This window comes from Rutidosis leptorrhynchoides, chromosome 1, assembly GCF_046630445.1.
Source record: "Rutidosis leptorrhynchoides isolate AG116_Rl617_1_P2 chromosome 1, CSIRO_AGI_Rlap_v1, whole genome shotgun sequence".
Classification (NCBI taxonomy): domain Eukaryota; kingdom Viridiplantae; phylum Streptophyta; class Magnoliopsida; order Asterales; family Asteraceae; genus Rutidosis; species Rutidosis leptorrhynchoides.
Window position 1 is genome coordinate 622,889,783 of NC_092333.1, and position 25,327 is coordinate 622,915,109.

Sequence of the window (25,327 nt, forward strand, 5' to 3'; positions counted from 1 at the left end):
AATTGAAACCCTAAGTCACCAATTTAGGCTTACTTACATGAATCTTACCCAAAATCCCCAAATTTCACAATAAATGGGTTTATAACTCTAACTAACACAAACCCTAACTCAAACACGAATCTTAAATAATGAAATTCGGATTTAGAATTTACCATAACAATCAAAAGGTAGCCGAGAATGAAAGGAACAACTTTAACTCTCGAGCTTTGGCAAGAACCGGGCTTCTTCCTCCTAGATCGGAGCTTTCTCACACTAAAATCACCCTCTCTCACTAGAATATGTTGGGAGTGTTTGTGTGGGTGAGAATGAGCTCCAATGGAGTTCTAGATCAGTTTTGATGATCCCAAACCGACCCGAAGTGAAAAGACCAAAGTAGCCCTTTTAATTTGGGTAAAATAGAGCTGCTGGCCCGTCAGGCCTCTTGGACGGCGTCCAAAAAGCTTGGACGGCGTCCCAATGAACTGCGTCTGAAACTGAAACTTGTTTTGGTCATAACTTTCAAACCGTAACTTTGTTTTCGACGAATCAAATATCGTTGGAAACATAATGAGATTTACTATCCAATGGTAAGGTTTAAGAATCTTAACTCCAACTTTATTTGGGATCCAAATATACACTTACATGCCTCGTATTTCGAATGACGTTCGAAATAACGCGTAACTGAAAAAAGGGTGTTACACGTACACATTTACTCAAACACGCTCGTAAAACTCATGTGTTAACTTGAAGCACGCCTCGTAAAACTCCTCCCAACACACCGCACTACGGCGTGTTTGCCGGCTTGTTGGTGCAAAACATGCTCGAGCACGCACCGTTAAAGTGGGTCTAAGGAGAAGAGGTGAACTTGGTTTAAAATAAGCCATAAATAATTAAAAGGCCAAAATATCCCTTAGGTGGGATATCAAATGATGAAAATACCCGTGGCAATAAAATATATTGGTGAACTAGTAAATAAATATGTTCGTAAAGGGTAAAATGGAATAAAATCGAATGGTTAACTTGGCTAAGTAATCCAAAAATGTACCTCATTTTGTAGTGAGAATTGTGTTAGCTAAGTAATCGAGTTGTAAAGCTAAAGTTTGCACTCGCAAACTGTTAGTCTGGATTGTGTATCTTGTAGCAAAAGTGTTGTGTTAGTGACCAAATCTTGGTTTTCAACTTGGCATTGTTTCAATTTTATTAATATATTCATCTTGCTTTTCGAAAAAATGTACATGTAATTTTTTTTAATACATAATTAGTTAAAAAAATAAAGTTGGCAACGATAAACTAAACCAAACTAATCGTCACCAGGGGCAAATTTAGAGGGGGCAGGGGGCGCCCTGTGTGACGTCCTCCAGATAGGGCCTGGAAGAATAACATCACTAAATATATCAAATCACAATTGTATAAACGAGAACGACTCTATATGAGACGTTTTATTGAGTTTTACAGCGGAAGATAAATAGATTACATTGTATTTAATGAACAATGCATTAAATATCTTTAGTTGATATGATATGAAATGCATGACTCCAAGCATGGCAAGCATTCACCATCAAAGCAGCAGATATACAGCGGAAGTAATATTTAAGTACCTGAGAATAAACATGCTTTAAAGTGTCAACACGAGGTTGAGTGAGTTCATAGGTTTGTCATAATAATGATTTCAGTAATAGTGTTAGACCACAAGATTTTTGTTCATAAGCTTGGCCTCGCAGGGACCAATTAGTAGATCTCGCAGATCCAAAAGTTGTTCATAAAGTTGGTCTCGCAGGGACCAAAAAGTAGATCACACAGATCCAAAAGTTATTCATAAGCTTGGTCTCACAAGGACCAATTAGTAGATCACGCAGATCCAAAAGTTGTTCATAAGCTTGGTCTCACATGGACTAATTAGTAGATCACGCAGATCCAAAAGTTATTCAAAAGCTTGATCTCGCAGGGACCAATTAGTAGATCACGTAGATCCAAAAGTTGTTCATAGTTTGCCCCAAAGACAAGTTGTGTTTATACTTGTCGGTTAGGGACTTAGTCGGACATAGCCGGGTATAGCATAGTTTAAAGTTGGTACTTGTGTCTAGCGTGTAAAACAGTTATAAAAATTGTGCATGTATTCTCAGCCCAAAAATGTAAATAGTAAAAGAGAATCAAATAAACTCACTAAAAATCAGTTTTAGTATTTGTATTCATTTCATAAAAACAGTTATAAAAGTAGCGCATGTATTCTCAGCCCAAAAATGTAAAGAGTAAAAGGGAATCAAATAAACTCACGAAAAATCAGTTTTAGTATTTGTATTTATTTCATAAAAACAGTTATAGCGCATGTATTCTCAGCCCAAAAATGTAAAGAGTAAAAGGGAATCAAATAAACTCACGAAAAATCAGTTTTAGTATTCGTATTCATATTCATTTCATAAAAACAGTTATAAAAGTAGCGCATGTATTCTCAGCCCAAAAATGTAAAGAGTAAAAGGGAATCAAATAAACTCACGATACGATACGATACGATAGTTTGTAGTAAATATGTGTATGATGGCACTGAACAAGTGCAGAGTTGTCCTCAGATTCACGAACCTATATCAAGTATATATATTAACACATATATTCGTAATCGAACAAGTTTATATATATTATTTCATTTGTTATATATATATATATATATATATATATATATATACTTATATATATATATACATTTTATGTATAAGTATTTGTTTGATAAAATGATTTTAATAATTATAATGAATAAAGAGTTGTATTATTTTGTAATAATAATAATAATATTCATAATGGTAATGGTAATATTCATAATAATTATGATACTAAAAATAATGATAACTTTAATAAAAATGATAATTTTACTAAAATGATGTTTTCAATATAAATGTTAAAATGATAGTTTTAATAATAATTATTTTAATAATAATAACTTTATTAATAATGTTAATATAAAAATTTGATAATAATAATAATAATAATACATATATTAATAATGATAACAGTAATGATATTAATAGTATACTTATAATCAAAGTGACCAATACTATTAGTGAAATGATAATTTTAATAGAAATATTACTTTTAATAATAATAGTAGTTTTTAATAAAAATGGTAAGTTTAATAATAATAATAATAATAATAATAATAATAATAATAATAATAATAATAATAATAATAATAATAATAATAATAATAACAATAATAATCATAATTATAATTATATTCATAAATGGTAATTAATATTTGTATTAGTAATAATAATAATAATAAAAATGATAATAATAATAATAATAATAAAAGAAAAGCTACCTTATAAGCCTTCTACAAAAAAATGGCACGAACCGAGTTCGAACCCGAGACCTCCCGCTCCCTTACTAACACCCTTGACCATTACTCCATTCATGTTTTTCTGTTAGAATACTAATCCTATATATTATAACTCATTTCTAAATCTGTTTCTATTTCTTCTTCTCTTCTCTAAAAATCAAACTCGACAAACTCCATTAAACAATAAATACAATTTGGTTTTGGGATTTAACATAAACGGATTTAGTTTGGAATTAACAGAAAAGGAAAAGAAGAAAAAAAATAAAAAAATATCAAGAGCTGCTGCTATTGCTGTCTACGATTTTCAAAAAAATAAAAAATAAAACTTGATTTCGATTTTTAGAATGTTTGAGACCTTGATATCTAAATGAAATATCTTTTAAATAATCAATAAAATACACTAAAATTATCAATTGAACCTGAATTGTAACAGGTTACTCGAATTTGCTTGAAGAAAAATGTTTGACTTTTTGAGTTTAAAACTTTGACTTCGAAATTAGTAATCGATATGAGGAATTGGAATGTGAAATTTTGCAGATAGTTTCACTTGGGGATTCCTAACATAACTACACTTATAGATTTTGAAATTGTATTCGAATTTGAGGTTTTGTGAAATTGAACTAAGAACAGGGTTATACGATTTTAAAAAGAAATAATATAATTTTCTGCTTTGATTTATGAATTACAGTAATGGATGTGAGAATAACAGATGCACTTCGATTGTTTTATAATCCAAAATTGTCGACTGAAAACAAATTGGAGGAGATTAAAATAATCGGAGATAAATAAATAAATAAAACTGGATCGTGATTTTAATAAAAATTTTAAAAGCAGATATGATTTAAAAATAATTAAAAGCAGATTCTTGATCTAAAAAAAATATAAAACCAGTTGGTGATTAAATATATAAATGATTTGTACACTTCTTTTGACTTTTTAATTTATTTTGATATTAATTATTAATAATAATTTGATATTATTATTAATAATAATAAAAGTAATAATAATGATAATAATAGAATTAATAATAAGTATTAATCATAATAATTAAAGATATCAATAATAATAATAATAATGTTAATACTAATGATAATAATTTTAATAATAATAATAATATTACTAATGGTAAAAAAATAATGATAATAATATTGATATGACAATATTATAATAAAAATGATAATTTTAGTTATAATTAATAATAATGATAATAATCATTATAAATGTTAATAATACTATTAATAATAATAATATTATTAATAATAATGATATTTATAATAACCTTATCACTTTTAGTAAAAGTGATAATACTAGTAATATTAATGTTATTTATTATTAATAATAACATTAGTAATAGTTGTAATACTTATAAATGATAATGATGAGTGATAATAATAATATTAATATAATAAATTAATATTATTACATAATTATTTACAAGTAATAGTTCGTGAATCGTCGGAATTAGTCGAAAAATAGGTTTAAATTTGGTTGGAAATTTTCGGGTTATTATACCCTGTGATGACCCGTCCAAATCCATTTAGACGAATACATCATTCATTGATTTCATTGCGAGGTATTTGACCTCTATATGATACGTTTTATAAACATTGCATTCTTTTGAAAAGGTATACCATAAATGAATATTTAAATCCAAGGTTTTTGACATCTGATGATTTCCACATATAGACAATCACCGTAAATAATAGTTTACAATAATACTTTCATTGACAATGCAGTCAGAATAAGATACATGGTGTTGGTTTTGTGAATGCAAATTTTTATCGAATAAAACATGTATGACTCCATGCACATAGCTTGTATAACATATAAGCAAACAGCGGAAGACTTCTAGGAACCTGAGAATAAACATGCTTGAAAGTGTCAACACAAAGGTTGGTGAGTTCATAGTTTTAATATTTCGCATAATCTGTATATAAAGGTGGATCACAAGATTTCAGTTGTTTCATCCAGAAACGTTTATCAAAATATTCTACAAGATTGAGCACCCTGATAACTAAACTTTAACGTATATATAATAAGTACCCTTGTTTTAACATACATGCAACCAACATGTACAATACAAGCCAACCAACGTGTACTAAACTCAAATAGTATACGTCTGTTTTATAGTTCAGGCTAGGGTTTCTATACCTGGAACAGACGGGGATATCACGCCCTATGGATCCATATACAACTACTCGCGCCCACCACCTCTTATAACTGGCAGTTACTAGTTACCAAAGCTAAGGGATTTTCAGTTCAAACTCAGTGTAGAATTAAGTATGTACTTGTATCCATTGCATTTAAAGTAAATTGGATGTATTCTCAGTCCCAAAAATATATATTGCAAAAGCATTTAAAAAGGGAGTAATGAAACTCACATTAGCAGCACATAAGATCATTCATCGAAATGTGACCGAAACTCGGAATGCAAAATAACCGTAGATCTTAACCTAGAGAACATATGTTGGTCAATACATGTCTAATAAGCTAGGTCGGGTCATAGTGTATCACAATCTTAATGCTCGAGACCGACATGCAAAAGTTAACAAAAGTCATCTCAAAAGTCAACCTGACCCAATATGATCTTTAAATCTATACATGTTTATTAACATAGTATAAGTCTTGATAATTGAACGAATTTATAGTTTATCAAACTCAAAATATTATTTATTTCAGGAGCTATATTATACTTGAATTATCATGGCAATCGAACATGATTTTCATATAGTTTTCTAATACTTGAAAATTAGATTATAGTGCTTATAAAGCTTTAAAACATGATAAGACAGTCAACTTTGACAATTGTTCAATAAGACGAGACGTGCCTTATATAGAAATCATTTACTCGATTAGTAATATTTGACAATCCAATTAATCAATCTTATAAACAAGTTGTTTAAATCTTAATTGCAGATTCAAAAGTAATTTCAATTAACGTTAATCATAATTCAGTTGACCATATCTGTTAATTCGTTCATCGAAATTATGCGATTTCTAAATGAAAAGTTATTGATTTTTCGCTAGCTTTCCAATAACATGCATATCATATACCTTATATTAGTTGTATATGAATTAAATTCGTGATCCATCATAACTATTTAACGACGAAATTTAGCATACAAGCATGCATAAATATATATACTCAAGCACTAGACATGGATACACTATTAATATATAAAAGATAAAATATAAATGCTTACGTATCAATATTGTGATTCAATATTGCAGAAAAGTACATAGACGCAACGAAGATGATAAACACTAGTTTGACTTGCGAACAATACCCATGAATATTACCCATAACCTCCATAGCTATAACCCATAGTTTCCTTAGCTTTAACCCGCTCGAAAACTTGTTTTGAAAGTGACACGCTCATGACCTCGTCGTAGTATTTTATGTATAATAATAATACAACTTAATAATAATACTAAGACTAATAATAACAATAATAATAATAATAATAATAATAATAATAATAATAATAATAATAATAATAATAATAATAATAATATAAATATATATGTAAGTAGGTGCGAGAGATAGAGTGAATCAGAAATGAGAAAACGTTCGAACTTTATAGCACTTGCATGTCTCACATAGCCATGCGATCGCATGGCTGTATAGGCATTTTCCCATGCGATCGCATGGGCCAACTGTCCAGCACTCAAACGTTTTGTAATCTAGCTCGTCGACATAATTAAATATAATATATATAATATATATATATATATAATTTAAATTAATTAATTATATATTATATTATATTCTCGTGCCCAGTTATCTTGTAATTTTAGTTCCGATGTCTTGTACGTTTACGTTTGACTTATGTACCGCTTTCGGTTTCTCGAACGCATTTTCGTACGCTTAGAAAACTAGTACTTTTCGTTACGCGACGTGTACCTTTATTAATAATTAGACTTAATCATCGATAGACTATATTACCCAAAGTATAATCTTTATATTTGAGCGTTTTGGTCATTTGCTTCTATAAATCAATGTCTCGTTATTTATTAATATATATTTAATAATATTATTTTAAATCAAATCGTTTTAAGATTAAGTTAATATTTTATTTTATCACCTTGTAAAATATATATATACATTTTCATTTTGAAATAGGCGTTACTGTAGCAAAGTTTTTTTTACTGCAGCAAATAGTGATTTTCAAAAACACTGTAGCTTTTTGGGTACTGTAGCAATTCGAAAATACTGTAGTAAATTAGTGTTTTACTTGTTCATCTTAAACGTTTTAGTTCACTTATCTAAATATCAATCAAATCAACAAACGAATGTTACTATCGTTTACTAAATAACTTGAAATTATATATATGTATATATCTTTATTTAATATACATAAATCAGTTTTTAAATACACATTGCAAGTTATTTATAATTAATTTTAATAATTAATATTTCAACTTATTTTATATATATATATATATTACAAATAGATGTTCGTGAATCGTCGGTCAATAGTCAAAGGTTAACTGAATATATAACATTAGTTCAAAAATTTTGAGAATCAATATTACAGACTTTGCTTATCGTGTCAGAAACATTAAATCATTTAAAGATAAAGTTTAAATTTGGTCAGAAATTTCAGGGTTGTCACACGCCCGCCCCCAGTCGATTTCGAAATTTTAGTGTAAAAATTTGGATTTTTTTTATTTTGCCCCCAACCCAAAAGTCATTTGCCCCAAACCCAAAAGCCATTTGCCCAAAAACCTTCAAATTTTGCCCACAATTCTCTAAATTTTGCCCAAAAACCTTCAAATTTTACCCACAAACCTTCAAATTTTATCCAAAAACCTCAATATTTTGCCTAAAAACATCCAATTTGTGTCCCAAAAACTCCGTATTTTGCCCAAAAAAATTGTCACGGTTTTAATAAAAATTTTCGCCCCCCGGTGAAGAAAAATCCTGCTTCCGCCACTGATCGTCACAATCATTCCAAATATGCTCTATAAGGATTGATCTATCACGTTGTGATTAGATTTTCCCCCTTTATGTGCCACACATCTCAATCCATCTAGATTATGTTTTTTATATTTTCGAATACCACACAATGCTCTTCATTATCGGCAATGGTAAAACTGTTGTCTTCCGTTATAATGTTATGCAATTTGATGCAAATATACATGGTTCGTTTTATAGCGTTTGTGCTAAAAACTCTTGTCAGTTATTCTTAAATTAGCAAAGGCCTTGGAAGATGTCATCATTTCGCACACACATTTGTTTTTAGTAAACACCGTTTTATATCTATCGACAATTATAAACCAACAAAATAATATCGTCTTTCGTAATCCACACTACACACTTTATGCACGATTTGTGGAGTGGAATCGCTTAACAAGTTGTTGAATAATGGAGATGAATTAGGATGTTTATGTTATCAATGGAGATTAATTCATAATAATAACATGATAACCTACGGATTCCATTATCTAACAGTTGAAGTCGTTGTTCGACTCTCCAACCCCATCCCTCGTCACTCATCCCCAAAGGGACATTGGTGTATTGTGGTAGCCTTTCAACCAAGAGCTTGAGGGTTCAAGTCATATTGTGAACATTCTGACATATTTCGTGTATTATTGTAGATATTCGTGTAATGAGTGTGTGAGTTTGCTTTTAAAAAAACATTGATACATGTGATCGTCTCGTGTGAAATGCCTTTCCATTGATCCGAATAGTTTTCTTAAAGTGTGATAAGATTCGATTAGTTAATACTTCATAAACATAGTGATTTTGATCATAATGCTTTAGTTTTGATCGTTACAATTCAATTACATGGAGATATTATTAGTTTTATCTTCTAGTACTTTTTAATGTTGGATTATGTCCGACTTACGAGTCGTAATTGTCTAAATTCATAGGGCCGGTTATCGATAAAAAAAAATAATCTATATATATTATTAAGTGTGTGATTAATCAAAGAACAAAAACCTTAATAATTTATGAAATAATGCACCAACTTGCCAACCAAATTAAATATTTAAACATGATGGCTATTGCTCTTAAAAATACATATAATTATGTCAAAACCACATGCATGTCATGTGCTGCATCATGAGCCATGAGTAGGTACTCGCCAAAAATGAAATTTGTCCCATGCCTGCCATTTATAATATATGTAGCATTTTTTTCTCTCTGTTTGATATCAAACTTGAAATTGTACCAAACGAGTTTCGGCTCCCCCGATACGCCCGATTAAGCACATCAATAATCTAAACATTTTTACATACATGTTAGTAGTTACATTTATTTACATACATCGCTACATAAAAATTATATCATCTCTATAAATTAATGAGACGACAATATATGTTAGTAGTTATATATAACTCGATAAAAAATATCACGCGCATTGTTGCTTGAAATAGATCTACTCCATACATTTATTTATAATTACAATACACTTTTTCGATGATTGTTAATAATCTTTTATTGATGAAAATTTTTAAAAATACAAAAAAAAAAAAAAAAAAAAAAAATTATTAGTGGGTGATGAGAAGAAAAGGAAAAGAAAAAAAGGCTATATATTAAAAAAAATTAATATATATAACGAGTCATGATATCATGACGTCGTGAGTTACATTTCACTTTATTTTGTGCTTTAGCATAAGAGTATAAACAAGCAGGAAAAAAAAATGAAAGAAGAACATTTGGATCGAATCAAGATAATTATATAAAAAGATTAGGATCTTGCTAACCTTCCTAGAATGACAATGAAAATACAAGATGAAACAATTAATAAATATCACAAATAGCGTCAAAAATGTCAAATTACTGAACAAAACAAAGTGAATCGTAGATAGTTTTCACTTTTAGAATGTAGGTGTAATGTAGGTGTAATGTAATGTAAAGTAATAAATACATAAAAGAATAAAAAGAATTATTCTTCTAACTTGAAAATTAGGAGTCTTTTAATCTTTTTAATATGAAAATTTCATGTATTTTAAAAACTTTGTGATAGCTTTGTCCTCGAGGGCGTCGTTCGCAATGTGATGTGATGAGCCGCTCTCAAAATGTAAACAAGTTTGTGATGCTTTGTCATGAAATAGCATTTATCACCACGATACTACGAGCCTCTCTCATATATCTTTATCTATACGTGCATTATCTATATGTATTCATAATTTTAACAATTAAAACTAGTTTATTTAATTAATATGTATTAGAGATAAAGTATGTTATGGTTGATAGTGTTATTTGATGAGGAGGAAATGAATTAAATATTGATGTTATTGCAAAAAAAAAAAAAAAAAAAAAAAAAAAAAAAAGCGTCATGATTAGCGGTCGTCTAAGCGTAGAATTTTCTAAAATGAGATAAACTCAATATGCCACTTTAATTAAAAATAACGGGCGCTAAAAAGATTTAATTAGTAAAAAGTAAAAAGATGTACGTAGTTCTATTAATGTCAACCGTTGGATAAAACAAGTATCGAAGGACTGATATAACATCTTTAAATCCATCCGAAAACCTAATTTCATTGTAACATTTTCCCCCTTCACTCCCACCTCAATCTTCGATCACGATTCACGACTAACCATTTACGAACTGATTCATACAGTTTCACGATTAGTTTTCATCGGTCCACAGATTTATGGTTCGTTTTCTACTTCCATTTTGTTCTATTCTATTGAAATCCACCGTTTATGATGACCTAATTTATTATCTGTATATATTCATACATTTATTATTAACTGCCCACCAACTGTTTGATCAAAATCCCAGCCTGTTTGCATCGAACGTATGACCTTTATTGGTTGGATCTAACTCATTAGATGAAATGTTACTCCACATATAGTGATGAATCATGAATGTTTATATTTTTTTTTTTTTTTTTTTTCAAATTTAGTGAAACTTATGGACGTTTGTAATGGCTTTTATCAGGTGTTAGTTATCAAGAACATAGGTTGCAAAGTGTAGACTTAAAGTGTGATTTGTAAAGATGCGATTTCTCGCCCGTGTTATAGCCCAACTGTCGACGAACTCGAGGACCACACCGTTAAAGAGTGTGACTTATTCAGTAGCTTATAATTTTCTTTCGAGTAATCGGTTTCTGTCAACTAAAGGTGGGAATGAAAATGAAGGTGATATAAATTGGGGCTCTGAATCTAATTGGTCAAGCGGGCTTACTAAACAGCATTTTGATGGCCAAAACGTTGCGGACAGTGATGGTGCGCTCAGTGGCGGCATTGGTGGGGGACGGGCAATGGGTTCACAGTCATTTGCATCTGCAGGTCAAACTGATGATGATTATGAGCGGATAAGGGAATTGGCTAAACAAGCTTCAGATAAAGATAGTGCGTTTGCAGGAAAATGGGATGAGAGGATGAAGGAAATTAACGTGTTGATGAAACAGGTGATTGAGCCTGGAGCAAGAGGTGTGTATTTGAAGGATTCGGAGAAGGCTGAAATGTACCGGCTTCATAAGGAGAATCCGGAAGTTTACACTGTTGAGAAGTTGGCAAAAGATTATAGGATTATGAGGCAGAGGGTTCATGCTATTTTGTGGCTTAAGGAAGATGAAGAGAAGATGGAGAAAAAACTTGGTCACCCGTTGGATGATTCTGTCGAGCAGTTACTTGATAAATTCCCTCAGTAAGTCATCTAATCGTTTGTAAACGATGTTTTTTTTGAACATGCTAAAACTTGGATGAATGCGTTATGCTATGGCTTATTGATATTAGAAAGACGTATAAAGATGTGAAAGCCTTAAGTTTATGTGACACGAAGTTCCTATTTAAGATACGCTTTCCTATTTTCTTGTTTAAACAATTTCCGTGATTTAAACCCAAGACCGCGTTCTTTTGAAATGATGTTAAGCTTTTGAGCTGTGTTAGAATTTTAACAATTAGAATCTTAGATCTGACTGCATTTGTATGTCGGTCCTATACTTGCAAGAACAACGACACAATCTATTTATTTCTTCTCTCAACATTCTTTTTCCTCACATTTGGTTTTTGAATCATTGAAAACCTTGTTTGACGAACTTGAAAATGTACCTTTTGTTGATGGATATCGCATAGCTATGTACCAAAAATTATTTCTAATGTTTATTAATGTAAATTCACATACCTTTTGTTGTAGAACTATCAATGATTGTGAAAGTCCCTTGATTAGTCGCGATTTTGAAGTAGTTTGATTAGTCTGACGGCCAATTTATTCGGTCAAAGTTGTCAAAAGTCTAATTTAGTCAATCAAGGCAGATTTATTAGTGAGATTGGGTATCGTTATTGTTTTAAGTTGGATTTATCAGTTCAAAGTTGAATTTATTCAGTTAAAATCAGTAAAGTATGTCAAATATAGTCAAACTCAAAGTTGCTCAACATCTGACCAGTCTCCAACTAATGAGTTGTACAACCTTGGAATGAGTCGAGCAAAAACTATGTATTGATGAATTACTTTCTAATAAGATATTATTAAGATTACTTAGGTATCCTTATTGTTGGTTTGCAGATTCTTCGATTTTCATGATAGGGAATTTCACGTTGCGACTCTACCACACAAGCCGGATTTTAAAGTGATGCCAGAGGGTTGGGATGGCACAATCAAGGACCCAGATGAGGTGTTGTACGAGATTTCAATGAAAGAAGATGAGATCTTATATCAAGAGTTTCTTGAAAGATTCAACTTTAACAAGATGAAGGTAACCTCCTTTTTAACCTCAATTTTCATATTCCTACCTTGAGGTGGTTTGGTTGTCATGCATTAATCATAATTGCATAAGGTCTTAACTAGAAAGTGTTTTGACTTTTGATAGTCAACCCAACCCCTACTAAGAAGTAGAGTAGCAGTTGACTAATAACTCAAGCTGTCTGACCCACTCATTTATCCACCTCTAGTTGACATGGTTTGTTATAAAAAACAGATGGAAGGGCAAGTGAAAGTCCACAAATACAGCAGGAGGCGTCCAACAGAGGGATGGGAAATCACAGTTGAGAAGCTGGGCCCGCGTGGGAAGCGTGGGGACGGTGGTGGGTGGAAGTTCAAGAGTTTGGCTGACGGGTCAACCAGACCACTTAATGACTACGAGAAAATGTTTGTAAAGCGAGAGAAACCTCGCAGGCGACGCAAGATTCTCCATCCAAAGTAGATTTTTGAAGAATGATCATATGTTATTCTCAACTAAGTTTTATTCCTTGGTGAAGAATTTGGTCCGTTTTGTTTTTGTTATATGTAGTTGCAGGCTAGCGTATCTTTCAATGCAAAGCTTGTTAGTCCCATATAAATGTTATTCCAAGTGTAAAACGTTTGAGCAAAAAACTTTTCATGTCTTGGTATAATGGATTTTATTAAGTTAAAAAGAAACTATGTTTGTTTCAAGTGTTGGAGACTTGAACTGATTACCAAAAAGTACAAGTGTCGCATATACTTAAGTGTCGCATATACTTGTCATTTTTAATAATAAAACTATGCAATGAAGACACCGAACCATAAAGTTTAGCAGATGATGACCCTGACACCGCCATGTAAAATAGCATTTTAATGTAGCTTGACGTGACATTAGGTTCATTCGATAACTTATAACTTTGAAGCTAATGCATTAGTTCTATCAGATAATACAAGATTTGTACTAGTAATAGAATACTCTCATAATCGTGATCATATTTCACATGCCAATAACTCTTAGTTTACTGCTTAATCGGGGTATGTTTGAACTTTTACAACGTACATAAACTTGCTTGTAAATAAAACTGGTCAAAAGTTAATCAACAAAAAATTGTGTTTGTTGGTTAATACAGCCCGTTTTATAGTGTGTAAAAGTTTTGATTTCTTATAAGATCATCGTATATGACCCACCCACTTTGCCACGTTAAACATTCGCTTATGACTTCGTAGCTTTATCCCAGTTGATTTACTTCACTTGTTGCTCAAAATCATCATCTTCATTCCCTCTTCCCTGTTCACACACACTTCGATTCAACATCATTTTTCCCCCATTAATCAAAGATTTGCACTAAACACATTTAGATGCAGCAACAACACTAACAACAGTTGTACCCAACTGCTAGAAAACCTGGGAGTTTCAGTTTACAAACCTAAACAGTATCAAGTTGTTGTTACGAACCTAAACAGCTGCTAAAAACTTGGTTGTTTTCTTTGTTTCTTTTTTTGTTCCTTTAGCATCACCAATTTAGCTGCATATTTTTCAACTTCGATATCCTCCCTTTCTTCTTCACTATTTCGGTTTTCTTCCAAATTCATTACACTTTCAACCTCTTCTTCGGCTCTTTCTGTTCTTTTCAAATCAATCAACGCATTAATAATACCTTCACTTACATTTAAATCCAAATCCAGGTCACTTTCTCTTTCGATTTTGTCTTCATTTTCTTTTTTCGCGCATGAAGAATCAAACAGTTTCCCCATCTCATCGTTAATAACTGAAGCTGTTCCCTTCTCTTCTTCTTGTGTTGATTGAAATATATCGTTAATAGCTTTTTTATATATTTTTCTATATTCCAGCAACTTTTTGTTTTTCGGGAAGCGCACCAAAAGTGCTTTTAATTTTAGAACATAACCCAAGAGCTGCTCTAACAGTATGACTACTTCATGTTCAGAATCCTGTAAATGATGAAAAATAATACGAGTAGCTTAGTTGTTGATATATATTTATATAATTTTTATTTATTAATCAAATTTCATTTATTTTAAAAATAAAAATACATTAAGTACCTCCTCTGTAACAGGATTTTCATCCACTTCGATGTGTTCATTTCCATCCCCGTTTTCTTCAATCATCGTAACTTGTCCAAAACCTCCTAGTCCAATTTCCGCTTGTTCTCTCTCTTTCAATTTTAACGATGTCCACTCCGCAAGCGTTGACCGTTGACTTGATACATATATAGTTCCACATTTTGTAGCTTGTACATAATGTAGCTGCATTCATACACAACATTTAGCATGATCAACTTTTATTAACTACTATTATTTTTATATAAAAAAAAATATATATATATATACACGATTGATCATACTTACAACTAACGTCGAGATTGAACCAACAAACATTACTCCTGTGTTTTCATCTTTCCAACTTCTTACCGTTTCCTTCAAACAACTCAACAAATATTCACACCAATCAAACTTCATTATCTCATCTTCACTTGTTATGTTGCTAAGAAACTTGGTATTCACCGACCCAAGTTGATTCCCTTCGATCATTGTAGATGCAAATAAAACAAGAAAGTTTAAAACAAACAACCATCCCGTTTCTTCAGATTCTAGTATCTTATCTAAAACATCGTTTGGACGAACATTTGTACCGCCATATTGTTTTCTCCACAAGCCATATAACTCATTTCCCTTTTGTGTTCTTATCCCTTTTGTTTCGATCTTCATACCTCCTATTGGCAGTCCGTACATTTGATGTATGCTTCTCTTTGTTATTTCTATGTTTCCGATTGGTAGTTCGATTAAACTCGTTTCATGGTTGTATTTATCAACACAAAAATACCCAAGTTTGCATGGAATTTCATTAAATTCTATTTCCAACATTTTCCCGAATCCTATCTTTCGCACGACATCCATCTGTTTAGTACTCATTGATTTAGTTGCCCTGTGCAAGCAATTCGGTGACAATCTGCACCGAATCTTACTAAATTCATCGTTCGATGTTTCAGCTATTTTCTTGTTTCTTCCTTTCTTTTTTGCTTTTTCAATTTTGTTAGTTTCAAAGATTTCTTTCGCTGTAGCTCTCTTTTTCCTCTCAGGTTGTTCTGTATATGTATTTATATTTATCTTTAATAGTTTTTTTTTTTTTTTTTTTTTTTTTAAAATTGAATTGCACTACGTAAAAGCATAAATCACATATGTGATTTTCGTCTAACCTGAACTCTTCTTGCTTTTGTACATCCTTTTCGGTCTCGAACTTGATCTTACAGGAGATTTTTTGAATGTTTGATTTTTTACAACAAAATTGACATCTGTTATAATTTAAATCAATTTTAGTAACAGTTTCATCTAAATTCTAAATATAAGTTAAAATTTAATCTATAAATTTGCCAAACATAGAATTATAACCTGTATCATTATTTTGGTTGTTTCGATCTTCACCTTTTTCAGTTTCTTCTTCATACGTGACATCTGCATCTTTAAAGACGAAACAAAATTCATTAATGCATTTATTTTAAGATGCCAAACATAGTATTTTCAACTCTATGTGCAATAGATGAAACGACATTAATTCATATTAAGATGCAAATAGAATGTGGTGACATTGTTCACTGTAATCGTTCTCAATGGAGACTTTAATATTAATTTGAAATAAAAAAATAAAAAAAAATAGAAATTAAGAAGGATTAATGAACATACCTGGATTTACAGATGATAATCTTTCTGAAGGATGGATTGGTTGAAACATAGACTAGTTAAATCGGAAACGGATGCAGCACAGATATAATCACGAATTGAATTACTAAGCAACCAACCCCTGTTTTATATGAGCTTGCAAACAGTTGAAAGGAAAAAAAAAAAAAAAACCCTAGCTGCAATTAAAAAAAGCCCTAATTCAAAAAATCTTACTCGAATTAATTCCAAGATGTTTCACCGATCTAAGAATCTCAACAACTTTTCAATCGATCAATTCGATCCAATCGATCATTCGATCGTGTTACAATGCAGATAGAACAAAATATTTGGAATATGAATGGGAGAGAAAGTAACTAGTAGTATTTAACACTCTTGTAAAAAACTCGTATAGTGCATATTCATTTAATTTTTATTCTTCAATATCCATATTTACTTTTTTAGTTTATGTTCATTAATCTATATTCATATTTACAAAATAAAGCGGATTGAATATTTAGATGATCAAGCGTTAATACCATTTTCTTCTATTCGAAAACAAGTTGGCGATGGTACTAACATTTTATTTTCGAAGGATTGTTGGAATGGAAGCGAACCTATGATGTCACGTTTTAACAGATTGTTTCACTTGGAAACATATAAAGATTGTCGTCTAAGTGATCGATTTGGTAATGGGTCATGGCAATGGCATTGGAACCGTTCTCAGATTGGAACAAGGAATGATATTGTTTTTCCATTACGCATTAATTTGGCGACTAGAGGCATCAATGTGGATTCTATACAATGCCCTGTTTGCAATAACCAACTTGAATCTATGGATCATCTATTCTTTGTTTGTGAGACTGCCAACAATCTATGGTAACGAATTAAAGTGTGGATTGATATCGATATGCCATCTTGTTCATCATGGTATGATTGGTGGCAATGGTTCAAAAATATGGATCAACGACATCGGAAGAAGGAAAAGATGTATGCAATCGGGACGGCTACTTTATGGCTTCTGTGGAGATTCCGGAATGATTTGGTGTTTAATTCGGGTCAATTAAAGAAGCACTCTTTGTTTGACCTTCTTCGTTCGTTTTCTTTTTTTGTGGCTTAAACATAGAGGTTGCTTTATTATTTTGTGGAATGATTGGCTTATAATGCCTTTGTAATGTGTGTTGTATCCCTTTAGCGGCTTGCTAGAGTGTTTGGTTTGTTTTATAAAATCTGAAAGTTCCAAAATAAAAAATTAATATTTATTAAATATTAAAGCAACAATAACAACAAAAATAAAAACGCACTTCATTATAACAACCTTGCTCACTGGTATTATATGACGGTGTCCATACGTGTTTTTAAAAAAGTAAAAATAAAAATAAAACAATGTTGAAGTCTAGTCGTATTTTTTGTCTTCAAAAAATAAACTTCTATCATTTTAAGTAAAAGGTTTAATAACGAACTTCATTATAACAACAAAGAAACTTGTCTAACGATGAAAAAAACAAACAAACAATACACGAAAACCAAACAAACCATAAGAAATGACAACACAACAAACTAAGAGTTTTTATCATATTTCACCCTACTAATCATTAATATCACGTATTTCCCCAATTAAACTAAAAAATATCATATATACCCTATTACACCAAATATAACTCGTATATATCCCATTCAGTCAATCTTTTCTTTCTATTATATAAAACCTACAAATCTTGATAATGACCATCAGGTCCTCTCTGATCGACAATCCCTCCCGCCCTTTTTCTTCTCAACGGCCGATGATTCCCTCCATCAAGACTTACATATGGCGAATAACTTCCAAAATCAATCATATTCATCTGATTTCATCTTCCGTATCAAAGGCTTTTCAAGGTTAGAATCCCTATATTTATTCATATAGATCGTGTTTGTTTATACAGCTTCCAATAAGTGGGCTAGAGTAGCAATTGGTGACATACTGCTTAGGGCTTTTGATCTATTGTAATTTTATATAACTAAGTTTATGGAATATAATTCTCTAGCATTGAAAATTAAGTGATTGACGGAAGAAATTGTAATTTATTTGATTTTAGTATATCATAATTACTTTTGCAAAAATACAGTGATGAAACATCAGTTGATTTTGATATAATGTAGACCATTAATTAATGATTTAAATAGATGATGGATTTAAATAGATGATGAGAAACCTCATCTAATTTTTTTTGTTCAACTTTTATGTATGCTTATGTTTTAGATGCATCAAGGCTTTGTTGATGATTATTTGGAACCAAGATGGGAGAACATGGCAGAATCACCTGTGATTGAGTATGTTTACGCAACTTTAAATTATATATATATATATATATATATATATATATATATATATATATATATATATATATATATATATATAGTGGCGAGCCCAAGTGTATAGCTATGGGGTCCTATGACCCCACATGTGTAATTTTTTTTAATAATCTACTCTCCAATTTGTATAGGACACCACTCAATTTAAGTATAGGACTCCATATATATTAAGTATTTATAGATTTTTAAAGGTAAATGACCACTAAAATACCCTTGAAATATAATTTTATTGGAAAAAAAATTCGGGACCCCATTGGATTTTAATCCTAGATTCGTCACTAATATATATATATATATATATATATATATATATATATATTCTTTTGTAGAATTAGAATGCTTTATGTTCATTTTATTTTTATTGTTGGCAAGTAACATCCAAGTACAAGTTGAAACTAAAATATGGAGGCGTCTTTCGAGTGGCCAAAAATTCATCTAGGAAAAGATACTATTTTGGATCTCAAAAATGTATCTACATAGACCCGAGTTCATACAACTTGAACAAATTAACCGAAGAAGTCACGAAGCATTATCCACTCAATAGCAAGCTAGTTTTTTCGATTCAATTTATTGACTATAATGTTAATGAGCGATCTTTCGTTGACATCGATTCGGATGAAGACTTTATGGGGATGCTTGCAGCGTACCAGGACGAGAAAAAATTAACAATTTACGTGACGACAGATCATAACCACAATAGCCATTTTTCATTACAGAGGTATTGTGAATATGATTATTTTAAGATGTTTATATGTGTACTTATTCTTTAACTATTAAGTAATTATGTACATTTGATGTAGCGCTGAATGTCAACTCAATTATGAACCACATGGTGAAGATGATTCAGATTATTGTACTGATAATGAAGACAATTATCACAGCCCTCATAGTACTGATCATGAAGATGAGACAGTGCACTACGAAACCGAAATTCATTCACTCGGCAACAAAAATACAGAACTTAAAGAGAATTTAAAGTTTCCAAATGGGACTAGTTTTAAGAGAGCTTTGAACCATCATGCACTAATAAATGAGTTTGAGTACTATATTGAGAAAAGTGAGCCAACACGGTTCACAGCAAGGTGTAAACAGTTGGAGTGTAAATGGAGAATTCATGCTTCTGTCATGCAAGATATGATTACCTTTCAAGTAAGTATATATATAATTCATAAAGGTAGTGAAGTAAACAGATACAGTGCATCAATGTAAATTACTATTACTATTCTATGTATTATATGTATTATATACTCAGTGTAAATTATTATTACTATTCTATGCTATAAATTACTATTAAATTTTTTAAAGACACCTTCATTGCTTTCACTGTTTGAAAAACTCATGACAAGGTATCATAACTCACTTCTGCAAGTTGCTATGATATCTCAGTATGGATAAAAAGTGAATTGTGTAGTACTAAGTATATATAATACTAAGAAATTGTAGAACTACAAAAGACTGAAACTATACTGCATGTGTTTATGATTTTAATTTCATCAATTATTATTGCTTTTATTCTTAAAAGCATATAGTCTTTGTGATTTTGATGTTTAATCAAATCCACAATGGGTGATAAACTACGATCAGCATAATCTTTTATCTTATTAGTTATATCTTATGTAGTTAATTAAAATCAATATACTTGGTTTGTTTAGTAGTTTCTTTTGTGCTACTAAAAAGTTATAGATAACCAAGTTCTGTTATCTTCTTCAACATTATTTTCCATCATTTTGCTCTCTTCTTCAACCAAGTTATGTTTATTTAATATATTTGTAGGTGAAGACTTTGGTAGAACTGCATACTTGCACTCAAAGCAGTATGAGCTGTAACAAGTGTGCCATTCAAGGATGGATTGCTGATGTAATTACAGACAAACTACGATCTGATGGAGATGTCTCAGTTGCTGAGCTTAGAAAGTGGCTTGTGAAAACTTACAATGTTGAGGTACCATACATGAGAAGGGTGAAGGGTCTTCCATGTAAACATGCAGCAGCTTTCATTCGTAGCATAAGGGATAATAATTGGGATAAATATGTTGATCAATATTTTACAATTGAGAAATATAAAGAGGCTTATGCTCTAGAAATTTCTCCGATGCCGGGAAAAGATGAATGGGTGCCCAAAGCAACACATGATAAGATATATCCACCAATAATCAAATGTCCACCTGGACGACCAAAAAAAAAAGAGAATTGTATCATCTAATGAGCCTAAAAGAAGACAACGATGTGCACGATGTGGCGAATATGGCCATCGTGTTAAGACATGCAAAAATTCACCTCAAGAAGGGTATGATCCATATCAACCATCAAACATCAACAAAAATGTTGGTGAGTTATAGGTTTAACCTATATATATCAAATTGTAACAATAGACCACAAGATTTCATATTTCAATATACATCCCATACATAGAGATAAAAATTATTCATATGGTGAACACCTGGTAACTGACATTAACAAAATGCATATATAAGAATATCCCCATCATTCCGGGACACTCTTCGGATATGATATAAATTTCGAAGTACTAAAGCATCCGGTACTTTGGATGGGGTTTGTTAGGCCCAATAGATCTATCTTTAGGATTCGCTTCAATTAGGGTGTCCGTTCCCTAATTCTTAGATTACTAGACTTAATAAAAAGGGGCATATTCGATTTCGATAATTCAACCATAGAATGTAGTTTCACGTACTTGTGTCTATTTTGTAAATCATTTATAAAACCTGCATGTATTCTCATCCCAAAAATATTAGATTTTAAAAGTGGGACTATAACTCACTTTCACAGATTTTTACTTCGTCGGAAAGTAAGACTTGGCCACTGGTTGATTCACGAACCTATAACAATATATACATATATATCAAAGTATGTTCAAAATATATTTACAACACTTTTAATATATTTTGATGTTTTAAGTTTATTAAGTCAGCTGTCCTCGTTAGTAACCTACAACTAGTTGTCCACAGTTAGATGTACAGAAATAAATCGATAAATATTATCTTGAATCAATCCACGACCCAGTGTATACGTATCTCAGTATTGATCACAACTCAAACTATATATATTTTGGAATCAACCTCAACCCTGTATAGCTAACTCCAACATTCACATATAGAGTGTCTATGGTTGTTCCGAAATATATATAGATGTGTCAACATGATAGGTCGAAACATTGTATACGTGTCTATGGTATCTCAAGATTACATAATATACAATACAAGTTGATTAAGTTATGGTTGGAATAGATTTGTTACCAATTTTCACGTAGCTAAAATGAGAAAAATTATCCAATCTTGTTTTACCCATAACTTCTTCATTTTAAATCCGTTTTAAGTGAATCAAATTGCTATGGTTTCATATTGAACTCTATTTTTTGAATCTAAACAGAAAAAGTATAGGTTTATAGTCGAAAAAATAAGTTACAAGTCATTTTTGTAAAGGTAGTCATTTCAGTCGAAAGAACGACGTCTAGATGACCATTTTAGAAAACATACTTCCACTTTGAGTTTAACCATAATTTTTGGATATAGTTTCATGTTCATAATAAAAATCATTTTCCCAGAATAACAACTTTTAAATCAAATTTTATCATAGTTTTTAATTAACTAACCCAAAACAGCCCGCGGTGTTACTACGACGGCGTAAATTCGGTTTTACGGTGTTTTTCGTGTTTCCAGGTTTTAAATTATTAAGTTAGCATATCATATAGATATAGAACATGTGTTTAGTTAATTTTAAAAGTCAAGTTAGAAGGATTACTTTTATTTGCGAACAAGTTTAGAATTAACTAAACTATGTTCTAGTGATTACAAGTTTAAACCTTCGAATAAGATAGCTTTATATGTATGAATCGAATGATGTTATGAACATCATTACTACCTCAAGTTCCTTGGATAACCCTACTGGAAATGAGAAAAATAGATCTAGCTTCAAAGGATCCTTGGATGGCTTGAAAGTTCTTGAAGCAGAATCATGACACGAAAACAATTTTAAGTAAGATTTCCACTCGAAATTAGATTGTTATAGTTATAGTTATAGAAATTGAATTAAAGTTTGAATATGATTATTACCTTGTATTAGAAAGATAACCTACTATAAGTAACAAAGGTTTCTTGATCTTGGATGATTACTTGGAAAGGATTTAGAAAACTTGAAAGTAAACTTGCAATCTTGGAAGTATTCTTGATTTTATGAAACTAGAACTTTTGGAATTTATGAAGAACACTTAGAACTTGAAGATAGAACTTCAGAAAGATCAATTAGATGAAGAAAATTGAAATATGATATGGCGAATATGGCCATAGTGTTAAGACATGCAAAAATTCACCTCAAGAAGGGTATGATCCATATCAACCATCAACGAGTAAAAGGTTTATCAATTTCTTTTTTCCTTTTATTTACATTTCCAAATATCAAACTTGAAATTATATGTAATGGTACTAAGGGTTTTGTTGTTATAGGAGATGTGGAAAGAAAACAACAACTTGTGAAAGCGGGCGAGAATGAAGGAATAGCACTCCGAACATGTCACACATTCAATAGTTAGTAATTCTTTTTCTATATATATTTCTCTTGGTGTCAGCTATGGTATGTTAATTTGTTGCTAAGACCTATTTACTACAACTTCACATGTACATGTAGAAATTTTGAAGAATTATGTGTTCATTTATGTACTGTGTGAATCATTGTGCATTGTACATGGTACAACTGTGTTACTATCATGTATTGAGTGTGTGTTGCTTAATAATACATCCCACCAAGTCTCATGTATTATTGCTTTGGTAGTTAATGAAAAAATTTCTTGGTTCTAAAAAAAAGTTTTTCTAATTGATATTTCTTGTCACATACAGGAAGGAGAAGGATGAATTATTTTTAAGTCTCAAATAAAAGAAGTGAATGAAATCAGGCATCATATGGAAATGGAGAGGTTGAGTACAAGTGGAACTACCGGAGTATTATTTATATGACGTTTTGGAACTAATATTTATATGATGTTTTTGTTGGACTCGATGAGTTGTCCCATCTCGTACTTTATTTTCTTCTAATAAATAGACAAGGAATCTACTTACAAATGTTCCTGGAGAAACACTTCAGTGATAAGGGGGTGCCATCTAATTGCAAATGTTCTTTTTGGGGAAAACCTTTTGTAGCTGCATGGCTCTTAACATATTGAAATAATTTAGTTATTGATTGTTATGCGCAAAAACATATGATGGGCAAAACTAGAATTTTAATTATGTTTAATTGGTTTTATTGTTTTTTAAATGAAATGGGCATATTTGAAATTTTACTCTTTAGTTGGATATATATGTAATTTATTCTCTTAATAGAGGATATATGTTATTGACTCACAAACTAAACGGGAAAAAAAACAGTAAAATACAGCCAAATCACAGGATTAAACCGACTAAACCAACCCAATCCCGACCTAAGTAACACATAGCGGACAAACCAAACACCTAAGACCCCGAAAGATCACCTCATTCTCCAAATAAACCATTGAACTTAAACTCCAACGTTCTTAATCCAAACTCACTAACGATTACCCAAAGAAACGTAGCAAACTAAAATTATTCAAACTCATTGATAACTTATATGGAGTATCATAAAATCAAGAGAAAAACAAGCTAGTTTATTACAACCTTATTTGTCTAAAAGAAAAAGTGTTAACATTCTCAAAATATTTTATAGCTGTAAACTGGATTTGAGAGGGGGGCCTAAAGATCTCCAATGAGAGTTCGGTGGTCAAAGGAGATGTGCAAAGTGTACAATCGCACAGAACCCGATATTCAAAAGGGCCCAAGAAATATACCTGAACATTACATATGTAGATTCATTAGATTTGAATATTACGTTTTCTACAACTGTTATTTTGATTGATGTTGATGCTTACGACGTTTTTATAGTATTATTAAACTTATTATTACTATATACGAAAAACTTTCGTATATAAATGGCTCACCTTTATTTATTGAACAAGGTTCATAAAAGTGACATTACGACCCTAAAAGTTGTCAACTAACATACTGTGTTACGGGTCTTGTCGCTCGGGGGCTTGTCACCCATGAGTTTTATTCGCTAATCGGGACTCAGTATGGTTGTTGCTAGAGATGTTTCATGTGCAAACTCAAAAGAGAGATATAGAGCGTATGAGAGAATATAAGACGAAGATCAATTAATGATTATACTTTCTATAAATCTTCCTGAAATCCTATAGTCAAAACTCAAAACTAAGTAACACTTAACTAATTTTCTATTTTTATGTGGTGTGTGTATATATATTATATTATTTATATTATATATAAATTATTATTACTATATTATCTAATACACAAAAATTGTGAATAGTGACTAACGGCATTTTCATC

The 25,327-nt window shown here is 31.0% G+C and overlaps 2 protein-coding genes across 2 annotated transcripts; one reads left to right on the forward strand and one right to left on the reverse strand.

Annotated features, from left to right (window-relative positions):
• Positions 1 to 10,789: 10,789 nt before the first annotated feature.
• LOC139885575 (protein GAMETE CELL DEFECTIVE 1, mitochondrial-like) lies at positions 10,790 to 13,624 on the forward strand. The gene is made up of 4 exons (XM_071869329.1): positions 10,790 to 10,921; positions 11,209 to 11,919; positions 12,778 to 12,967; positions 13,190 to 13,624. The coding sequence occupies exons 2-4, from the start codon at positions 11,267 to 11,269 to the stop codon at positions 13,412 to 13,414; spliced, it is 1,068 nt and encodes a 355-aa protein (XP_071725430.1). The 5' UTR covers positions 10,790 to 10,921; positions 11,209 to 11,266; the 3' UTR covers positions 13,415 to 13,624.
• A 776-nt stretch (positions 13,625 to 14,400) lies between these two features.
• On the reverse strand, positions 14,401 to 16,924 carry LOC139848580 (uncharacterized). Its single transcript, XM_071838309.1, has 6 exons — positions 16,633 to 16,924; positions 16,342 to 16,410; positions 16,149 to 16,244; positions 15,301 to 16,037; positions 14,995 to 15,198; positions 14,401 to 14,883 (listed from the first exon to the last, which is right to left on the reverse strand). Exons 1-6 carry the CDS (start codon positions 16,679 to 16,681, stop codon positions 14,401 to 14,403), a joined length of 1,638 nt encoding a protein of 545 aa, XP_071694410.1. The 5' UTR covers positions 16,682 to 16,924.
• Positions 16,925 to 25,327: the final 8,403 nt, after the last annotated feature.